Source organism: Haliaeetus leucocephalus, unplaced genomic scaffold, assembly GCF_000737465.1.
Source record: "Haliaeetus leucocephalus isolate CR32 unplaced genomic scaffold, Haliaeetus_leucocephalus-4.0 Scaffold840, whole genome shotgun sequence".
Lineage (NCBI taxonomy): Eukaryota > Metazoa > Chordata > Aves > Accipitriformes > Accipitridae > Haliaeetus > Haliaeetus leucocephalus.
The window spans coordinates 13,101-36,059 of NW_010973276.1; the positions used below are offsets into that span (position 1 = coordinate 13,101).

A 22,959-nucleotide genomic window follows, 5' to 3' on the forward strand; every position below is an offset into this window, starting at 1 on the left:
GTAGGCAATCGCAGCCTTCCATGATCCTACTGATACGGTTATCTAGGTCTGAATAGCCTTGCTTCCCAAAACTCCCCTGTCATTATTCCGGACACTACTCTGTCCTTGATTCTTCTACTCAGCTATAATCAGGTGCAAGGACGTTCTTATCTTATGCACTGATATTTTACGTACGAGATCAGTGGAGTACACCTTGCATTCTTTCAGTATCCCTTAAAACCCGCCATCATAAAGTTTCTGTTCTGCTATTGGAACAGATAGTTACACTGTGGCTGTTACTCCATCAGCTCTGCCCTACTTCCTTCTCAGAACACCCTTGTGCTTGCTTCGGCAGGCTTCTGTAGTCCATTTTATTGCTCTAACATCATGCCACCGTTTTCAATTATATGTTCCTCAGAATCTCTTTTTACCTCTCTCATTTACAACCCTCATGCTGGCACATACTATGCAGTAAACATGCTTTCTCAATATCTCATTATCTCCTGAACAAAACTGTACTGTCAGCATGTATTCTTTATCATTCTCCTTACTGATAACTGGTTTTAATTCCTCCAATAAAATTAAAACATCCACATTGTGCCAATGACCCTGTGGTCTTGAACTTTGGAGCAGAAATGTTTGCAAAACCAACACACATCTCCTTCCATTTCAGAAAAATGTAACTATTAAAATAATGTGTAGGAGTTCTACTGACTACCTCCCCCACCCCCTCCATCTTTTCCTGAATCGGAGATGACCTCTGAAAAGGAGCATCTCCTTCAATTTGTTTTGCTTCAGTAATTTACAACAAACCTTTGAACGGAGAATCTTGTTTATTTCTGGACACGTGTTCCTATAAAAGGCTTTTCCCAGACAGGCTCAAAGGCTATTACAATCAGCCATCCTGAATCATCTGGACAAAATATGAAATTCATTGGCATAGATGTTTCTTTCTTCATTCTCTTCACCCTCACTGCTCTTTGGAATGCAGGTGAGTGACTTTCAAAAATTTTGCTGCTTTTAACTACAAACTTTTTTGACTCCTGAACTTCAGGATACACACCTCAGTAACAAATTACTGACACCATTTGTACAAGCTAAAGCAAAGGCACACAAGCTGGCTTTTGCCGGCATGGTGTCATTTTCAACCGCTTCCTCTGTAATTTCCAGTAGGACAGTGGATCTTTTCTGTAAGTAAACAGTCTGGAGAATGCAGTAAATATTTTTAAAGACACAGAACAACTTTCTAGCTCCTTATATTGAACAAGCATTTCTACCTCCATCTTAAGTAGGTTTTCTGGTATAGAATGAAGGCTGACTTTTATTTCTGACTCCCTACCATTCCTGTTCTTTCCTGCCACACACCCACATATTATCCCAGGATAAAGGAGGAAAGCCAGCAGAGAGAGAAAAATAGAGGTTTTACTAACTTTTCCTTTTCTTGGTCTCTCCGTCCTACCAAAAAAAACAAACAGCCCTCCCTGTCGTCCGTCCCCCCCCCCCTACACAAAACAACACTCAGCGACATTGTCTGCTCATTTTGACAGAAGCTGACATACCCGGAACTGCAAGCAATTGCTCTTCAGTCCCGTGAGGGGTGACTGTAAATTCTTTCTTCCTCCCCTAGTCTTGCTCATATATTGTTAACGACCTTTGAGGAGTAGGTGAATCCAGCAGCTTTTGGGAAGCAGTAGATTTCTCCTTCCTAAACCACTAGAGTCAGATCTGCTGTACTCTCAGATTCAGGAAATTCCTCCTGTCTCAGTCCCACAGATGTGGATACTGCTGCTCCCGTTTGTGAGTACAGCCAGTATAGAGGCTGAGCCTCTATTGCCAAGAGGCAGATACACATACTACACCCACCCCATTAACACAGCCAGCCATACAGGCTAACACAGAGCAGTGCTTTTACTGGCATCCAGATAAACACAGACAGCACTCCCATAAACCTGCACACCACCCAGTTCTGTTCCTCCTCTCCAGCTGATCAGAATGGAAGGTCACTAGCAAAAACACAAACACACCCTTTCTCTCCAGATTCACAGACCCACCACATTCACAGATACCGTGCATGCTAGCACAGGCTTTAAATTTGCCTATACCAGCTAAGCCCAGATCCCAAGTCCCTTACATGGTCAACAGCTCAGACCTTGGGTCTTTCCAAGTGTGGGTCTCCTACTGACTGTCTAGTTCATCCTGAAGTTCACTTAGGATTACAACACATGCGCATGCATGTGCACACACAAGACAGCGAGGTGATACAGAAAATAGCAGGATTTAATAAAATGGCTATGGTGATCAGGTGCTGCAGGGCTCAGTTAAAGAAACGTGCTGACCAGCAGCTTGTTTATGGCTCCTTTTATGTTCCCTTCTCTCCATTTTCCCATGCTTGTTCTTCACAGTCCACCTTGACCCCTCCCTATCATTGGTCCCAATTTTGCTACATCCATGTCCAAATTTAGAATTTCTGATACTTACCTAGGTCATCTCAGCATTGCACGGTATTACTGATAGAGTTAGCCAAGCAGTGTTGCTCTTGCAGGATTACACTCCCCAAAAGGTTCTTGGTGCTCCCAGTTGTCTGTGCAACTTGTCCATCTCACTTCACTCCCCCTAAACTGTTTGTGAAATCTAGCTGTTCCTCACGGTGTTACTGTAACATCTGTCAACTTCTCACTGTTTTATTTGTTGAGCAATTTTTCATGTCATGTCCAGTAATTACTCATGGTCTGTTCAGCTAGACCTAGTCACCTCAACAAGGGCCTAGTCATCTGTCTGTGTACCTAGTTATCTCAACAGCTACCTTGTTAAGGCTAGACTCAAATAAAATGCACAAAAGAAAGAAATTTCAGTAGCTTTTCATAATCTCATGTTGGAGCGCACTTTGTCACTCATGTTAGCTTCCCATTCATCCAAGAGCACTAGCCTTCTATTCTTGTTGATTCCCATGTAGGGTTGACAGTGACGGGACCCCATTTTAGTTTGCTTAAGACCTGCTCTCAGAAATAAATGCAATTAGTGACACTCACGGAGGGGCTGCTCTGGAGATTTATCTTTCCTTTAGATGTAAAAATATCCATGGAGTTGGTGAAATTATGTACTGGCTGGGAGGTAAATAAGTGTATTTTTCTATTCAAAATGGAGCAACCTTAATATGCAGGTGATGACAGCCTTCAGCTAAATACATTCCTAAACTGAGATAACCAGCCTACTTCATTTACTTACAGTAGTCCTTTAGATGATGTACTTCTGTTTCAGAGAACATCCAGAAGAGTTCAAGAACATTCCTGACTATGTTTTTTATTTCCTTTAACAAGGAGGTCAAGACTCTTGCTCACACCAATGTGGGGAGCTGCTTGGTACCTGTTCTTGCCAGGTGACGTGCCAGTCCTTGGGGATTTGCTGTCCTGATTATAAAGAATTTTGTCTTCAAATTTCTCCATACTCAGGATCTCTGATGGGAGGAAAAGTCTTTTTGATTGAAAATACAGCTCTTAATGCCTCTTCTGTGCTAACGTGCAGGTGGGCCATAATTTTATGTTTCTCTGCCAAGGGAGGTGAACTTCTAATCTCATTTTCTGACAATAAGTAATTACCACAAAACTAGACTAGTCTACACAGGAGTGAAAACTTAATTTGTAAAGTTGTCAGAATCCTGAAACATGGAAAAGTTCTGCTAACCCTCACCTTCAAGTATACATGTTGTCTGTATTTCTACACAGGATCATTTCATTTTGGTGGAGTTATTGTGTAATGCAATCATTACTCTGCTAGTTCTTCCCTTAACATATCAAAACAGTGACTTTTCTAAAAGAGTTTCCTTTCAGGGCTCTTTGTTGTCAATATCTTTTTAGCATTTCCATTTTGTGAAAAAGAAGTATTCCTTTCTTAATCTGAATGAGAAAGCAATGAGAAAGAAATGTATGTAGGACACCTTGTCTTTCTCCTGTAAGACAAAGCTGTGGATCCTAAGCATGTCAGCCTGTATCACACTTAGGTACCTATGTCACACATGTGATCCATACAGTACGCTGGATTTTACTGACCCCGATATCCTGACATTCTTTCCACAGAAGGTTCTGAGTGAGATTTTGGAGTCCTTCCCATCTGGATAGCACTACCTGAAAAGGTTTTTAGTTCTTCATTGGGAAAACCCTTGACCCAGGCATTCATTCCGTAGAACACAACTGTGTACTTTGAATTACCTGCATAGTTGCATTATCATAGCCAATACAAACTTTGGTGCAGACAAGCAAAGGTACTACTTCCTGGCAGGCCCCAACTCCCTACAGTACTTCGAGTAGCTATGCAGTCACCGTACATCAATCCGTAAGAGTCACAGGTTGGATTATACTTCAGCGCACTGGGCAAGAGCCCTAACTGGAAGCAGATGGTTAAATAACAAGCAGTGAATTCTGAGTTAATCTTTGCGACAGAAATTCTAGAACAGCATGAAATAACTTGTGTTGTATTCACAGGACTTACCAGCAAAAAAAGCCCCGCAAAACCAGAAATTTGCAATGCCTGCATATCATGGTCAATGTTAGCCACCCTGTAATCCTATCAATGTTATAGCATCACCCTTGCCTTCCTGCTGTCCCTTTGTTATTTGTTGCTAATTTATCACACCCCCCTCCCACAGTGATTAAATAGTAAATCTAAGGCTTGATTTGTGCAGTGCACAGCAGAATCCACACTGGTGTAATAAGCACAAAGTACACACAAATTTTTCCAGTTTATATTCACTGCTACAAGCAAAACAGACACGGGACTTGGAATGATCTACACATGACACAAGGTTGCTTAATGAAACACAACTGAGACATTCAGAATTTTCCTGCTCTCGATGGCAACACTGAAAAGTGTTTTCAACATCAACAGGTTCAAGCAGAAAATCAAAACCAGTGGCTATGTTGCTAAGGATGGAAAAGCCCACTGCATCTCCCCATTGCTGTATGAGACTGGTTTCATCCCTTTTGAAGTTTCTACAGATGGTGGGCTGACATTTCCGTACTCTGGAACTTGGTTATCAGGTTATTTACTTAAATCTACAGTATCCCTCTTCTTTCTATATTTTTGCTCCATGGATGCAAGTTTATATAAGCCTTTCCCTTTTGATCACTTTTCTTCTTCCTTAACAGGCTGTTTGGCCTCAGACAACTCATACTTGCTGCCTTCGTGTTAATTTGTATTTTGAGAGATGAACTTCCACAGGAATTGAGTTCTGCTGCTATACAGCAGCAGCATTAAGTCATAAAAAGTCCTGCTTCAAAATGAGGTTGACCAAAACAGTTCCCTTTTTGTAGCTACTTCTATCAAAAAATAACTGCATTGTGGTGTTGTAATCTAAGGACTACAGACATTAGTAAGGGTTGAGTTCTCTCAGCTTCAGCTTGCTCTTTTTATATCATGCATCCTGTTAGAAAACATACACAGGGGAAATACTGCTAAATCTTCAATAATATACTGGCACCTCTTCAGAGCTATGCAAAGCAGAAATGTCATTAATCCTTTTTTTCTGTTCTGTAATACAGTACATCACAGCAAAGTTTCGGATGCAGAAAAATGCACGTTGGTAAATGAGACAAAATGGCAATACTATGGCACCCCCAACACTGATGGAAACTTAACTCTTACCTGGACACACCAGGCACTTGCAGCAACCCGCATCAACATAGAAGTCTGGGGATACCAGGAAACAGGTGAAGTGACACTTCCTCTACCTGCACACAAGCAGTCATCACAGATGTAACTTACGTGCAGAGCTCTGTACAGCGTGCGATCACTTTCACTGAGGCCTCAAGAAGAGATCTGCAAGTATAAATAACTCATGACAATAATGTCAACTTGTCCTCTTTGTTTACATATGGGTGGAGACATCTAATTTCAATCTTGTGGTAATTGTTCTTTTCCAGCATCCAAAACTATTTTCTTGCCCCTCTGTATGACAGGTGACAGTTACTCGGAAAACTGGTTGGCCGAATGGAAATATCTTTATACTTTGGCAAGAGGAATACCCAATATTGGGAAATTTTCTTTCACTCCTGTACCTGCTAAAGGAAATTACAGTATGTGGGACTTTGGAATTTTGAGAATTACACCCAGCAGCTATTCTGATGGGCAAAGGCAAGTACATCACAACATTCATTGATCATAGGTACCTTATTATTGCTTCCTGTATTAAAGCTGCTGTCTCCTTTGACATTTAAAACAGGGACTCAGGCTCCATTTCACATGAACAAATGGGGAGAAAATTGGAAGGGCAAAAGTGAGAAAAACTCATGGGTCGAGATAAAGACCATTTATGAAGAGGGGCATGGGCGCGGAGGAAGTGATGCAAAGGCAATCGTTCACCACCTGCCACAAGCAGACCAATGCCCAGTCAGTCACCCAGTAAGGGCTGCTTTGCAAAAATTCCCCCACCGTTTTATTGCTAAGCATGGTGGTCTATGGCATGGAACATACCTTTGGTCAATTTGGGTCAGCCGTCACGGCTGTGTTGCCTCCTAGCCTCTTGCGAACCCCTATCCTGCTCCCTGGGGCTGGCATGAAAATCAGAGGTGGCCTTGGCACTGTGCAAGCACTGTTCGGCAATAGCTAAAACATTGGTGTGTTATCAGCACTGTTTTGGTCACAAATCTAAAACGTGGCACCATACAGGCTGTTATGAAGAAAATTACTCCACCTCAGCAAAACCCAGTACCCTCGGCAGACTAGGACCTGCTCATTTCTTCTGTCACAACTGTAGAGGAGGGCCTAATTGTGGAACTTTTGTCACTACAGCCACAGCCCTTCCTCTGAATTTAGGTTTTTTCTAATTTTTGTGCAGGCCTTTGCATTCCTACAAATTTTATGCCCACTTCCTTTTATTTCACTGCATATTTCCCCATGATTTTTGGTGATTTACCTCTGTGAGTGCCCCATAGCTTGCATAGACATTCCTTTATAATGCTTCCACGTGTCTGCAATTTTTGATGTAGATGGCATAGCCCTTGTGAATATATAAATGACACCTCTTCAGTGTTAGAACATATTATTAATACATCAGAACCTTTTTCACCATTTAGGAGTCACTACCCATGGAAGACTAAACTTTTCACTTTCTAGAGGGTTTTTTTATTACACTTCATGTATGATATTTTTTCACGGGTGGAAAGCAGAGTAGCCTTAGAACATTTCAAGGATTCTGAATGGTTTCTCCCCATCTATTGCCATCGGGCCTGATACTACCGGGGCACGGGTTTAGGTTTTTTTAGAGAATCCAGACTTTCTTCATTCTGGCCTAAATGGAACTACGATGTGATAAGGCATGAATAGAAAACCTGTGTGTAAGAAGATCCATGTAAGTCAGATTCACAAATGCTAAAATGTATTCTGATTATTGCATACTTGCTGCATGATGTCATGTCACCTTCTAAATTAGGAAAATTTCATTTTGCTGTAACTTTTTGCAGGAAAACAAAAGCAGTGGCCTTTGTAATGAAATAACAACTTGCAAGTTAAAAGATTCTTCGTAATTATAGTTAGTGATTAAGACACAGTGTTACTGTCAAAACAGTGCTTATTCAGCTATCAGATCTATTTTTTGGCTCTTTTTTTTCTAGCAACATTCCATCAGTCTGGAGCAACGAGCATGCATTGGCTTGGCACCTTGGTGAAGACTTCAGAAATGACCCAAATGCATGGGCAACTGCAAAATGTATGGAATGGGACAGAAAGGAAGAGAAGCTTCCAAACTTCATGGAAGAAATTATAGATTGCCCTTGCACCTTGGCACAGGCAAGAGCTGACACTGGCAGATTCCATGTAAGTTATTAATCGATCCGTCTGGCTTATTACGGTTCCGAGTAGAAGCTTAGGGAATGCCATACTCCCCACACATCCCTGTTCCCTCTCGAAAACTCATTACAAGGAAATGAAATTATATTTAAATTTGCACAAGTAACATGTCAAATGGCAGAGGCAGATACAGCTTATCCAGGTAGTATGAATAAAAAAAGTGCCTGTAGGACAGCAGATGGAAATCACCTTCCAACAGGGAATTAAGACAGTAGTTCCAGTGGCAGACAGAAAACTCTCAGGGAGGGCAGTGAACTCTGTGGAGCTAGGAGCAGGGATGACTTCTTTGAGATCCTACAAGATGGCAGCTTGTGTTTGTAGGCAATATCCCATGCTGGAAGAAACGGGCCATGTTTCTGCCTAGTATATCATAATTTGCTGCAAACCCTTCCGCCTTGTACTTCAGAGCTCAGGTCCACAGGTGTAATTCATTATTATTTCCTGTCTCCTGCTTCCTTCCTCCTTCTCAGCTTCACTGTTAACAAGCAACTGACAAAAGCTAAGAAATCAATTGCCATTTAGTCTATGTTTCCACTTACAATGCTGATCTGAGGACCAGATAGGGTAACTTCATATCCTATTTACAATACGAAAGGGTGGCAGTGTGTTTATGCATATTAAAAAAAAAAGAAAAGAAAAGAAAAGAAAAAGTTAGGTAATTTTTGTTACTATCCTTTCCTGGTTATGAAGCTCCAAACATGATGTGTATTTTTTAAAAGCACATGAAGAAAAAAAATTCGATCTATTGCACTGCCTCTGTCTAAGAACATAGGACAAAAGTTAAGTTTCGTCTGGTGTGATCCATGTTTGCTATGCACTTATAGTTGAATTCCCCATCTAGCTGCATCTGTTCTTCAAGGTCTGTTGTAATAGACTGCAAAATGCTCAGGTTAGACTAACATGTTGCTCCAATCACTTCAGTATTAAATTCACTGTTTTTCCTATCATGCTGTGCCACTCAACACACAGCCACAAACAGTTCATTTAGACTTTATACATACGTTGGAGACAAAGGGTGGGGAGAGGACCTAAAAATAGAAAGGACAATGGGGAAATAACCCCATTAAGCATGAGCGTTGATCTTTTTCAGACAGATTATGGCTGTGACATTGAAAAGGGGAGTGTGTGTACTTATCACCCTGGTGCTGTGCATTGTGTAAGAGCCATTCAAGCCAGGTAAAGAAAATTTTTTAAAACTGCATTTTATTTATTACTTGTTCCACCTCAGAGATACAGTGTCACAGAAATCACAAAGGTCTCTTGACTCTCAGCTCTCAGGGTCATAGCAGCCATTGTTTCCCTCTTATTTATGTATTGGTCCTCATTGCTGAGATGAAGTTAAGGCCTTAGATTTACTAAACAACTAATTGCACTGTGCTAAAACTTAGGATACCTAAACAAGTGCTAATGTCTAAAAGAGATTTGATTAGGCCTAATTAAGCCTTTCCTGTATTGGTCTCCTTAAGTTCAACAAATTATTCTTTGCACTCTTTCTATCAGAACAATTTTAAAGAGTGCTATGTCCGAATAGCTATGATGCCTACAGAACTTCCAAAATGCCTTGGTTAAAAACCCCTCCCTCCCTATCCCTAATCTGGTCTAATTTATAAGAACAGAGTGGGGGCAAAGGGGGATGTTTAACTGGGAGGTATCATCTCTGGATATCATATAAATCTTGGCAACCAAAACATTTAGCTATATCCATATAAAGGCAATAGGTAATCTCTAAATATGAATGGACTTCACAGAGCTGAACAATGAATTTCTTCTCACTGATCTTCTCAACCAGTCCCCAGTATGCGGCAGGACAGCAGTGTTGCTATGACTCGACAGGGAGCCAAATCCTCACGCATGACTCCACAGCAGGCAGCACACCTGATAGAGGCCATGACTGGGGTTCACCACCTTTCATGAAGCCTCCCCGGATACCTGGCTTTTCCCATTGGCTTTATGATGTCATCAGCTTCTATTACTGCTGCCTGTGGTCTGATAATTGTCACTTCTATATGAAAAGGCGGCCCTCCAGTGACTGCAGGACGTATCACCCGCCTCGAGCTGGTAAGGGCTTCAGAATTCCAGTACCGAGTGTAGCTTTTTGATACAGTGTTGGCTTTTAGAATATTTGTATATGTATGTATGTCAGGTGACAATACAATGTCCCATGGCAAATTTCCAGGGAAGGTTTCTATTGATCTATCATTGGCAAAATCTGTATGCAGTTTTTAATTGTCCTGCCAGATCTTTCTGCCGTTGAGTATCTCATTAACGCCTGGAACCTAAATAGCCAAAGTTTAGTAGTCAATGTCCATGACTTTCTATCATCAGTGGGCACTTTCTCAGAAAGAAGGTGGTTAGGGATGGTTAATGACAACTTGGCAGTAGCTAGAAACGCTGACATGCTGAAAAATGCTACTTATATCAATTATGGAATTCTTACCATTTACAAGCATGTCTACTGTCCCTGCCCCTTGCTTTTAAGTAGTAGTCCTCAAGTCTTGCCATAACTCTATTGCTGCTACATGTCTTGCCTTCTTCTGTGCTGCTGGGGTGCTGAGGTGTCCAGCAGGGTTGTGGCCTCCTGTAAAGAGGGAAAGAGGCAGCGGTTTGCTTCAGGCAGAAAGGAGAAAACTGCAGAGGGCACTGAAGGAGCTAACTAGGACGTGATGTGACAACACGAGACTCTCTCAGGAGTAGCAATAGCAGATAGTGAAAGTCCTTCGTGATTTCCCCCGTCAAATTTGCCTGTCTGGAAGCAACAAAGGAATAGGGAGCTGGGAGCCAAATGTGATAAGGTTGGAAGGGCAAGGTCCTTGCCAGCCCATGGCCCAGTCCTGAGCGAGGCAAGCAAGATGGACACTGTGATGGCAGCAGCAGTCAGTCGAGAGTCCAGATCTCCAGTTGAGTTTGTGGTGACAAGGCAGGTCCGAAGGAAAGCTGAGAAGTCAGTCTGATGGACAGGGTCAAAGATCTGGTCCAGTAATGGTAACCAGAGCAAGACACAGTCCAGCAATTGTCAGGCAAGTCCATAGTGACGAGGCATGTCAAGCCAGAAAGTCAGTTGCAGGGATGTGTGCGGATCAGCAGGGTTCATGGCCAGGCACAGGCGTGGCTGTGTTGAAGACGGAAACAGGTACACCTATGACATAGCTCAGGCAGGGACTGAAGGCCCAGGCCCGAGCTTAGACAGAGCCCATGGACAGAGCATGTAGGTAGAGGGCCCAGCGAGACTGGGCAAGGCAATTAAGGCCTGTGAGTGTGCTCAGGGCCCTGACAGTTCCACTGTGGGACAGAAAGGCCTCTCTTAAGCAAAGACATGTTGATGAGGGATGTGAAGCACGCAGTCTTGCAAAAAGATTCCCAAACATACTTATGCCATTACATCCATATCTCAAACATGACCAAAATCCATCATGCAGCTCTCACTAAGCACTGCAGATGCTTGTCTTTCTCCTAGAAAGTATATGCCAAACCGCCTGTGCTACAGCACAGCCAGGAGAGTGTTCATTAACCTTGTGCAAGACTAAGCATCTGAGAAAGCAAACCCTCAAATGCCACAGAACCCTCTGCAAAGATCTTAATGCTAAATGCTTCTCAGAGCATGCCAAAGACGGATACGGTGCAAAATCAGCTCAAGCAAAAAAAGTCACCTACCTTGGTACTTACAGAACTCTCCTGGAACACGGGATGCTGGGCTTAAACACCTCAACTGCCCGATGTGGAGAAATTACTTGAACGTATCACTCAGGGCAGGCCTTCTTTGCTGGGATTTTCTGTTGTGAGTGTTCATTTGCTACATGCATTTTGGTCTGAAAATCCTAAGTGAATGCACTGACTGCTGAGGAGAAGAAAAAAATGGCCTTCTTTCCCTTGGTCTAATGAACCTGATTTATGGAGGGGACTCTTTCTCTAGGGAGAGATTGAGAGAGGCAACAATCCCAAAACACTTAATAATCAAACAGATAAGGACCTACCTGTCACATAGATGTCCTTAGTTGTTGTGAGTCATATCTCAGATAAGATGACATAACTTCTACTTTTTTTGCTGGAGGGGAGAGGGGCCTTCTGACCTCTTAATGATCTAAAAGGCAAAACCAAGGATATCTGCTGAACTCCAGAGAGGTTTTGGGGCTGAGGATCACTGCCATCTCTCTCTGTTCAGGCCAGAGGAGACTTCAAAATCCCATCCCATTTCTTTGACTACAAAGACTACTTCCAGCTACATTTGGAAGCGCCCTGGTAGGGGGTCTACCAGGTAAGCATTGCTGCCCATAACAGCCTTTTAAAGTGCAGCCCTAAATGTTGACCAGGGAAGATGAGAGTAACTGGAATGACATTTCTCATTGTTCGCACAGTGCTGTTCAAGGTTGTCATGGATGTTCCTCATGCCACATTTACCATGGAATGGCCTTGCATTTTTTCCCTTGTTTAAATGCCATTCTTTGGATCACCACAATGAGACTTTCTTTTTCTCATGAACCTAAGACGAGGAGTGATGATTTGTGGGTTTTGCTTGTTCTTATTTCTCTTTTTGCTTTGAAAAACAGCATCTGCTTTTGGGGATCCTCACTTCTTCACATTTGATGGTCTGAACTTCACCTTCAAAGGCCAAGGAGAATACACGTTGGTAGAGTCTGATCTCACATCCCTAAGAGTGCAAGGGAGAACACAGCAGGCACACTTTCCCAATGGTGAGTTGGTAAGAGAGGAAGCAGTAATGACAAATAGCTTCCGAGGTTGCTTGATTTGCACTTTACAGAATTCCTCCTATCTTCTCTCATATTCTTCTTTTTTGGCCATTTGTGAAAAGTCGATGTTTTGAAGCTAATCAGAAGGTAGACAAAATGTTCAGGAAAAAAATAGCTTCCTAATCAGATTATTTGCTAGTTTTATTGCATATGAGTAATGGGAGTGTAAGGTTTTCCATTGTGTTCAAGAGCTCAAGGAAACAATTCTCATTTCTCTCCATGTCCATTTCCATCTGTAAGGAAACATAAGGTCAGGTCTAGGAATCAGTCAATAGGCATAGCTCCTAGCTGATGCATTTTGATAGTACTGTAGCTGAAAATTAATAGAAAGCAGGTAAGTGTATGCCCTGCTTTATTTTCTTTCTGTGTTAGGTGTATATGCATGCATGTGTTGACAGAGCAAAAATGTCCCAGAAGGAGCTGAGAAAACATACTTTGGATGGGGAAAAAATTCTTTCTAAGCACCTCAAGCTAGCAGAAAAGCACAGAATGTCTGGTGAGAAGTTGGTTAAGGGGGTCATTTTTTTATTCAAAGGGCTCGGTTGTCCTGGTCTTTTGGCTTGTTTGTAAAACGAAACCTAGGGCAGAAGAAGCTTTCTGGAGGTACCTGTGCCCTTCATCATTTGAATGGGTAGTTTGCAAACGAGCCTGTAAGGAGGAGATTGTCATATATCTGCTCTTTAAAATGAGGGGAAAATAGAGTATGAAACAGCAGAATGGGATCATGTTTCTCACGACAACCTGAAAAGCCTTATGTCGGGTACTTTTGTCTATGCTTTTCCTGTGCCTGCTGCGGTGTGTAAAATAGCAAGCTTGCCTCAGGAAAGAATATTCCAGCTGGCCTCAGGGATGCACTTCAAGGATTTGGTACTTCTGGTAGAATTATAAGGATGGACTAAAAATTGTCTGTGCACTTCAGCACCCATGTAGATGTGAATGCTTACACTGAATATCACATTGGATAGGATGGAGATTTTCAAGAAAATATTTTGCCCTTGAAAGATTTTACTGTGTTTGTGGTAGCAGTGGCATGAGTCACTGAGCAATTCATTCTGAAGATCAGTTTCTTAAATTTTTGTTCACTCTGTTTCCTTTTTCTGCCATGCCCTCCCTGAAATTATCTTCGATTCTCCCAGGCCTTACTCACAGGACCAAATGTGCAAGAAGGAGATCAACCAGTCTTCTTACATAGCTCAGCCACTGTCATTGGGATAAAGAATTTAGAATTTCCAGACTTTTTTAGCATTAAACATTCTGCTTTCAATATACTACACTGGTAGGAGACTTATACTGTGGGTTTTTATGTGACTTATATGCCTAGCAATTCCATCAAATATAAATAATCATATTTAATTATTTTTAGGAAATACCTTAGGGGTTTTTTTGCTTGTATCATTATAACCTTCCATATTTACTTTATATCATGTTGGGTATTTTGGGGGCTGTTTTTTTTATTTGGAAGGAACTGGGGCTCAGGTGACAGGCTTGTCTGCAGTGGCCATGCAGGAGAACAACTCTGATGTGATTGAAGTACGCTACTCGGAGGATTTGAATCTGGAGGTCCTGTTGAACCAGAAGATTGTCAACTTCTCTGAGCAAAGTTGGATGGACCTGAAAGGTTAGTTACAAATATCAGCCTTGTAAGCTATTGTATTCCGATGGAGCCCATGCATAGTTAAAAATATCTCGAGGCACACATTTCAACTCTCTTTTCAGTGTCCTTTTGCGAAACAGGCTGCAGGTCACTCAAAAAATTATAAGGAGTGAAACAAAGGACAGGCAATGCTCCAGCTCATTAGAATTTATTTTCTTATTACATGACTTCCTTCAGTTCAGTTGCTGCCAGATTGAGGCAGAATCAGTGGTAGTGCACAGTTGGCATGGCACACCATTTCTTGGTGAAAGAAATAAAACTGAGAGCATGGGGGAGAATGCAATTTTCATCCAATTTGCCTACCCGGCCCTGTGTTTATACTAGCCCAGTGCATGGATTCTTCTGGCCTTTGAGACTGATGACAGCTACAAGATGGATAGGAATATAGCCACCAGAATTATGGGCTACACCTCTCCTTCCAAATAGCCACGGATCAAGTGTGCTACAGAGAAGCACACTGTGGCTATCTGTGTTCTCATGGAGAGGTGTAGCAGGGAGTCATGGTTCATGTGAGCACATCACAACCTGCAACCTTCGTGCTTCTCATCAGCATTGCTGGCAGTTAGCCTAGCTGTAACTGGAAGCACCTATGCTGTGTCCAGGAGGAGGCAGAGTCATCTGATTTTCCAGTAGGCTGGATGGTGGCATGTTCTCCTCTCCCAAAATGTCCAAATAACATAAATGACAACCTTTACCAACACCTGGTGCTTGCCTGAACTTTCTGGGATGTGAGCAGATTATGAAGGGATGGCATGCAATCCTGGCAATGACAGTGAAGTGTTTTAACAGGTGGCTTCAATGCCCACATCCTCTATGTCCTCTTTCAGTGGCTTGTAGAGCAATGGTTTTCCTTCTCATCGCATGGAGCGTGGATGGAATTAAAACCTCCTTACTCCACATTCTACCTTGAGCTTACTGCATCTAATACAATGAAACCTACAAAGCAAAATGAAATATAGTGAAATATAACCAAAATATATACTAAAATATAACTGAATTTCACATTCACCTATCAGGAGCTCTCTTGATCGGTCAGATGTTATTCCTCTATTCTTCTGCCAAAACGACTAAGAAAAGTTGACTTTTTTTCCTCCAAGGGTGTGATCATTTGATTAGTATTTATAATAATTTGAAAAACACTCTAAACATTACTAGAATTTTAACAGTAAGCCTCCTATTTATCGGAGGAAGTTTTCTGTGGCTAGCAATGAGTATTCCTGAAATGGCTGGAAAGTGTAATGAAGAGCAGAGAGTAGGCTACATTGACAAGGAGCTGCAGAAGCCAAGAGATGCAGGAAGGAAAAAAATAATGGAAAGGACAGTGATGGGGCTTTGAAAAGAAGCCACATTAGGGAGGTCTTGGCAAGACAGTCAAGAAACAGAGGAAACCTGTGACCACTGAGACCAGTGCTTCCAGCTCACAGCCAGTCTCTGATGTAATCATCTCATATCTTAAAGCTTCTGCTCTGGGACACTGGCAGAAGGCAGTGCAGCTTGTATCAATTGTGGGCCTTTTTTTGCTACTACTCTGTAGTAGCCATTTTACCACAGTTGTAGGTATGAAGGTGTGGCCTCCCTTTAAATGCTTCTCAGAATGAAGCCCAGAGTGGAAGGGAGGAAAAGCTTTATGAAAAATGGTTAAAAATCATGACACAACAATCTGTTCACTATGTATGACTATCTATTTTGTCCTCTTCCTCTCATTGTTATAGGTGTCTTTCTCCATTCTACAGCTGATCAGAACATCACAGTGATGTTCTCTTCTGGGTCTGGAGTAGAAATAAGGGGAAGTGGAGGATTTCTGACCCTGACAGTTCTGCTCCCAGAGAATTTTATGAATCACACCCAGGGTCTCTTTGGGGTAATGAATGGCAATACGGAGGATGAGTATACCTTCAAGAATAAAACCACCATGTCAGTTCATGCAAGTCCCCAGCAGTTGTTTGAGTTTGGAGCTAACTGTAAGTAATTTCTCTAGTCTATTATTACATTTTCTTTACAAATTCAAAAGAGTTTGTGATTTACAGACCAGCAAATGAAGTCTGTGCTAAGCAACCTATACTGGGGGAAGATAAGGGAGTAAGAGAAGTATGCCCTCCTCTACCCAAGAGGGTAATGTACCCAGCCAAATGATTGAAGATAGAACTGTGATGGAATGTCCTGCACTTTGTTCCACTGAGAGTCAGAGCTCATATTTCACAGCATACACTTTCAGAATTCCACCTACTATGGTCAGTCAAACACAGCATCACCAGACTAAAGTACTACAGAAGTATAGCAATAGCCAGGGTCAGCTATCTTTTTCCAGAACATCAAGTACCACACTGACAATTTGAAAAATCATTTATTAAATCACAATTTAATAATTGTCCCTTTAAAAAAGAGGGGGGTGTGTGGGGTGTGTGTGTAAAAGAATGGCTGCCTTTCATTTAATGAAAGTGATTAGGCTGGTATATCTAACCTGCAGCATTCCTCCTGACATGAGGTTAGGAGATGGGCAGAAACACGATGCAAAATACTCTCTGGCTACCAGCTGATCTCTGTATCAAGCACAGTGTAGCCGTACTCCAGGATTCAGATCATACTGAAAAATGTCACTGGTCCTACTTCAGGAAGTTTCTCGTCTAGCAGGATGAAAACAAAAAGCAGGGCCACGGCAGACGTGATAAATTTGGGGACATGCAGGGTCAGGATTTGTGTTGCTTGTAATGTTTCATTTAGCTAGCTAGCTCTGTCTGAGGTACTTCTTTATCACCATTTTGCCAGCAGGCATCTAAAACCATCTTTATGTAAAATCATAGTTACACAATTATTTGAATTGGATTTTAAGTAGTTGATCAAACACCAGGTTAACCAAACACTATGTTTAGTGCTAAGTTAAGATGCTGCATATGAAAAGGAAAATAATCTTGAGCTGGAAGGAAGCTGTAGGGATTCATAGATCTCTTCCAGCTCTAGCTACATTTATGTAAATAAGCACTTGGATTACTAGCAGAAGGTGGTATAGGTCTGTAGGCAGTGTTACATATGAATCTCTCTCTTTCTTTCTCCATCTCCCAAGGGGCCGTTGAAAATGGAACTTCTCTCTTTACTTACGACACAGAGTTCTTACTGAACAATTTCTTTTATGGGGAAAAGCACAATGCTTCCTTTTTGCCCGTGTTCTTTCCTTATGAAGACCCTGCTGATCCCCTGGTGAAAGAGATGGTCTTGCTGTGTGGCTCTGACCCGTTCTGCAGATTCGATGTCCTGACAACGAGAAGCCTTCAAGTGGGAAGTTCCACCAGACTATCTCATCAGAATCACAAGCTGCTGGTAGAAAATCTAAAGCCAGGTGATACAACATTCCACAAAGCATCCATCGCTACAGTTCTTTCTAGAGGGCATCTATATAGTTAACACTGTTTGAGGAGGCTTTGCTCAACTGTAGGTTCATGCACCTGTAAACATTCTTATCGGGAGGAATTGTCCTTGTACCAGAAAAACTCTGCACTGGTAGGATAGTTAGACAAATACAAAATAAATTTCTTTCCATTTCTTCCACTACTACACCACTGTGTAGAATCCTTATCTTCATCTTCTATGCCTTCACCTGCCTTCCTCAGACTTAAAAATAAAAAATAAAAAAAAAAAAAATCAGAAAGTATTGTCTTCCAGTTAGCCTAAAGATCTTTGTCTTTCCATGAATTGCCACTAAAATGCCATTTGAATCATTGTGATGGAGATTTGCTAGTCCAAAACCAAAATACTTTAACCAGTTATGTCTCTTTTACTAGTGATCTCTTGTGGTTGGCTGGATCATCCAACCAATGGAAGAAAGAATGGAACTACCTACCTGCTGGGCTCAACCATCAGTTTCATCTGCAATCAGGGCTATGAACTCACTGGGTCAAAGGAAAGAATTTGCCAAGTGACGGGGGCCTGGTCTGGAGACACACCCAGTTGCATCCTGAGAACAGGTCTGTTTCCTTTTAAATGTTACAAATTGACATTAAAAAATCATTATCACAAACAAGGTGAACTCAGTATATGATGATGGCCCTTAAAAGCAACTTCTCGTACTTGGGAAGACATTGGACATAAGATCCCTGGGCTTCTAGAAAGACTAATATTCAGATCTAAGTAACAGGTGGTTTATGGCGGGTTTTTGTTTTGTTTTGTTTTTTTTATTTCATGGTATCTACTCTTTCTAAGGATTTAGGACTACATGCTTCCCTTTCTCTAGGTTTGGCTGAAAGGAACTCATAGGCATGCTTCTTGAGTGGATGACCTAAAATAAATTTCAAACTCAGTCTTAGAAAAACAGGAAAGCATAGTACTTAGCTAAAAATGATTCCGTAACACAAAAATACAAAGGCTATGAAAAGAATCCTTATTTACAGCATTATTTTCAGGTAATTTTCTTATGTAAATGTAATGTTCTTTTAGCAGCTTTATAAGTATATAATCTATGCATACATGCATACACATAGAGAACTAGACATTATTCACATCCTTTAGTATACACATAATTTGAGCTATTTTTCAAGTCTAAATGATGGCATAACCCCCAGCCACTTATTGTCATCCTTCATTCTGTCATCACTAATACAGTTTTAACTTTCTTTGCAACTAACTGGGGCAAACGTATATCCAGTCTGAGCCTTCTGAGGAGTGTGTTATAAAGTTACACATTATAAAATCAGTGCCTTAAGAAACTTTGCAGAAAAGGACCTGGGGGGCCTGTGGACACCTAGTTGAACATGAGCCAGCAGTGTGCCCTTGCGGCAAAGAAGGTTCATGGTGTCCCAAGCTGCATTATGCAAAGTATTGCAAGCAGGTCAAGGGAGGTGATCCTTCTCCTCTGCTCAGCACTGGTGAGGCCATACCTGCAGTGCTCCCAGTGCTGCATTCCTCAGCATGAGAGAGATGTGTACATGCTGGAGAGAATCCAATGAAGGGCCACGAAGATGATTAGGGAACTGGTGCATCTCTCCTATGAGAAAAGGCTAAGAGAGCTGGGGGCTGTTCAGCCTGTAGAAGAGAAGGCTCAGCAGGGGATCTTATCAATGTGTACAAATACCTGAAGGGAGGGTGCAAAGAGGATGGAGCCAGGCTCTTTTCAGTGGTGCCCAGGGACAGGACCAGAGGCAATGGGCACAAACTGAAACACAGCAGGTTCGCTCTGAACATCAGGAACCATGTTATACTGTGTGATCGAGCACTGGCACAGGTTGCCCAGAGAGGTTGTAGAGTCTCCCTCCCTGGAGGTATTCAAAAGCTGTCATGACATGGTCCTGGGCAACTGACTCTGGGTGGCCCTGCTTGAACAGGGGAGTTAGACAAGATGACCTCCAGAGGTCCCTTCCCACCTCAACCATTCTGCAATTCTGTGAATCAAGAGCAGACACAGCCCACACTTGTTGAAGGCTTCCACTCCTTTGTTCTAAAGGATTATGTTATCTCAAAACGTACTGTATTATTCTATAGCCGTAAAATTATTGTGAATGATGTAATAGTTTTTAGTATAAATAACACAAATTTATTACCCCTCTTGTGTCACTACCATTAGATTATCAATTAGCCTGGGATTGTTGGATTTAGTAGCAGCTAGGCTGTCTCTATGATTTACAGGAAACTGCCCAATATTTTCTAACAGTTTCAACTTTGTTTTATTCATACACCATGTACACTCCAAATGTCCTCAAGATGGCAATATTTCAAAGCACTAGGGTGATGCAAGGCCACATGGCATGTTGAAGCACTTTTAATGCTGAGTTAATTGTCCCCAAAAGTACTCATCAAATAATTCATATCAACAGATTCTCCATTCTGAGCACCTTCCAAAAAATGTGGAAAGTGCACGACACACCAGCAATGAATTCTTGGCCAGCTGACGCATTTCATCGGCCTCTGCAGGCCTGCACCAATTGCTTGTTCATTTCCAACTCAGTTCTGCACATTTAAGTGATATTTGTGAGATGAACTGCAGTGAGTTTGGGCAGCAAACTGTGGACTTTAGCATAAAAAATAATTATTGAACATTTCCACACACAAAACAGGGAGTTGTTGCTTAATTTTAAATAGATGAGTGAACATTTATGGAATGTTTTCTTGGACCAGTCATTGTTAGTAATCAATATGCAACTGATCGTGTTCACAGGGGCCAACTTCTGTAACGAAAGAGTGAAACTAGAGGTATTTCAAAACATTTCTGTTTAATATGATAGGCCAGAGCATATGGAGTACTTTAGTTTACTGTTGAAAATATGAGAGATTCAGAAGTTTAGCAGGTAATTTAGCATGCTTTGTAGTTCACAGTAAGAATAGATTGTCTGTCAAAAGTCTGAGAAGAATGCAATCTTTACAAAGTAAGGCCAGATCTTAAAAAGTCAGTGGCAAAACATTTTGCCAAGCTGAAAGCTAAGAACATTTTTCCATTGCTGCCATCAACCACATACATACTGGATAGGAGCCAGTCAGTCTCAATAAGCAAACCGGATGCTGACATTTACACTAGAGAAAGGTGGGCAAAAAGCCAACGCTGAGAGATCAGAGGGAAGGAGCTAGAAGATACACAGAGATTAACTGCATTCAGAATGATGGGGACATGCCACAGCTTTATGGAGAAGCAAACAAAACCCCCAATGTTTTCCAGCACATGGTTTCCTGAAAGATGACAAAGAACAACAAGGTGTGAAAGAATTTTATCAATCTGATCGTAACAAAGACCTTCCTTACTATTTGATATTTGAGGTTGTAGTTAATTTGTAATGTGAGCCAAAAATTGTTATTTTTATCAGCCTCAGGAAGTTGGAGTATGGCATTGCTGTCCACAGCAGCAGGATACTGACAGTACGGACAACTGATTGAGGCAATATAACATAAAAATTAGATACACAGTTCTTCATTCATTTTTTACTGCTGTGCCCTAATAATGGCATTTGTATCTAGCCTTGTTTCTCCTTTTGCATCGTAAGATATGCTGCTGGATATCAGTCTCTGTCTGAGAAGGTTATTTTATTGACGGGTCCAAGTCTCTCCAGAGAAGATAGGCAAAACAGTCCAAAGTTCGTCTCATTTATATCTAAACCTCTAGTATTTTTATAGCATTGACAGATAGTACTTACTTTCCTCTAAATACATTTCCACCTCTGGTCTAAGACACAGTTCAAATTCAGTGCTGGTTTTCCTTGTGTTGACTCTGAATTCAGCATACGTACAGAAAATGTCTTCATGTTGTCAAAATCTGTTGTTACTGAGGTCAGTTTTCTTCACCGTTTTCCTCTTTACACAGCAGCTTGCCACTCTTTCACCAAAATCCATTTTATCAAGCCCCATGACAGGAGGCCTTCTTGATGCCAGGAAAATGCTGACAAAATTAATGGACACCACTTCCAAACTTCTGGGCGCCTGAATGGGTGACCACTGACCTAGCCACTGTGATTAGTGGTCACATTTTTACTTCCAGCATGAACTATTAAAATACACATTTTCAAATGATTTCTTTCATGCTGGTCAAGAACACAGGGCCCAGCCCTCTATTATTCTCAGCTTCCAGGGGTACTTCTTTACAGTGCAGTGCCCATTACACTTGCTGCAGTTTTGTGGAACATCAAATTCAAGCTCTGTATTGCAAATCACCAAGGTTTTTTAGTTGCTGTTTGCTTCTGTTTCTCAAAAGCTAGAACAGTTAAAATAAAAGCATGAGGATTATGAAAACTGGATAGGAAGAGAGACAGAAACAAGAAAATTGAACATCAGTTATTTTGCAAAATCCATTCCTGTATTTGAAATTTCAAATGCAAATTATGCTGTTGGGCCTGCATATTGTTGCTTTTGAGTTTTGCTTCCTTCAATTAAAGTTTCCATGGAAATCCTCTGCTAATAATTATTTTGCTATGCTTCTAATTACAATCCCACTGCAAGTCTTGCCAGTACCACAGCAACCTCCCTTCACGGAATATCACGTAGAGGAAGAAAAAGAAACCATCCAGCAAAAGCAAAAAGGAGAATCTAGTAAAATCAGAAGTAAAATGCAGCTAAAAATTATAAAGCCTTAGAAATATATATACATATAGTCTGTTTGTGACAGACAATAATTTGGTGGTTTTAAGTGCAACCTGGTTTTGTCTGTCTTTTGCTTTTTTCTTCCTCCCACCCTCCCTTTTAGGTTTCATTTTTCAGGCTCAGGCTCTGTGTAAATACAGTTCTTTTTGGAAAGTTGTCAGAAATCTCATTAGTCTTCTGCACTTTTTTTCAGATGAAGATGCCAAAAAACTTTGGGTCTTCTTATTATGGAATTGTTGTCTGTCTATCATTTCCAGGACGCAGGCTGCAAAACATATTAAAATCAAGAAATATAACCTGAGATTATAAATTAAATACAAAGATTTCACAATAGAGGCAAATCACCACTGGACCAAACTGCCGAGGCCAATGGTGGGTTCTCATCACTTGGCAGAGACAGGGTACTCGCCTGTAGGGTGTAAGTCAAACAGAAGTTTTTTAGTCTTGCACAAAAGCTACTGGATGAAGGACAATTAAAAAAATTGTCACATGTGACTACATTCAAACAGATATGAAGAAATGTATCAATGTCTTCCTGTTTTGTTGTGGTTGGTTTCTGTTTTTCAGATATCAAACAAGTAATTCTTCTTGGCTGTGTATTTGGAATAGTCGGTCTTGCAGTCCTGGCACGTCTAACTTTCTTATGTAGAAAGGAGAGGTAAAACACAATTGAACTGAAAACGCAAATGAACC

At 41.3% G+C, this 22,959-nt stretch overlaps 1 protein-coding gene across 1 annotated transcript in view; it reads left to right on the forward strand.

The window, feature by feature from the left end:
- The first annotated feature begins 903 nt into the window (after window positions 1–903).
- SUSD2 (sushi domain containing 2) overlaps window positions 904–22,959 on the forward strand; it is a 28,230-nt gene continuing 6,174 nt past the window's right edge. The window contains exons 1-14 of the mRNA XM_010582255.1: window positions 904–970; window positions 3,297–3,501; window positions 4,861–5,012; window positions 5,514–5,681; window positions 5,931–6,105; window positions 7,584–7,785; window positions 8,909–8,994; window positions 9,608–9,876; window positions 12,363–12,506; window positions 14,026–14,181; window positions 15,930–16,178; window positions 17,279–17,551; window positions 17,994–18,176; window positions 22,834–22,924. Of these exons, the coding sequence (XP_010580557.1) occupies window positions 904–970; window positions 3,297–3,501; window positions 4,861–5,012; window positions 5,514–5,681; window positions 5,931–6,105; window positions 7,584–7,785; window positions 8,909–8,994; window positions 9,608–9,876; window positions 12,363–12,506; window positions 14,026–14,181; window positions 15,930–16,178; window positions 17,279–17,551; window positions 17,994–18,176; window positions 22,834–22,924 (2,420 nt within the window). The remainder of the gene's footprint in view (window positions 971–3,296; window positions 3,502–4,860; window positions 5,013–5,513; window positions 5,682–5,930; window positions 6,106–7,583; window positions 7,786–8,908; window positions 8,995–9,607; window positions 9,877–12,362; window positions 12,507–14,025; window positions 14,182–15,929; window positions 16,179–17,278; window positions 17,552–17,993; window positions 18,177–22,833; window positions 22,925–22,959) is intronic.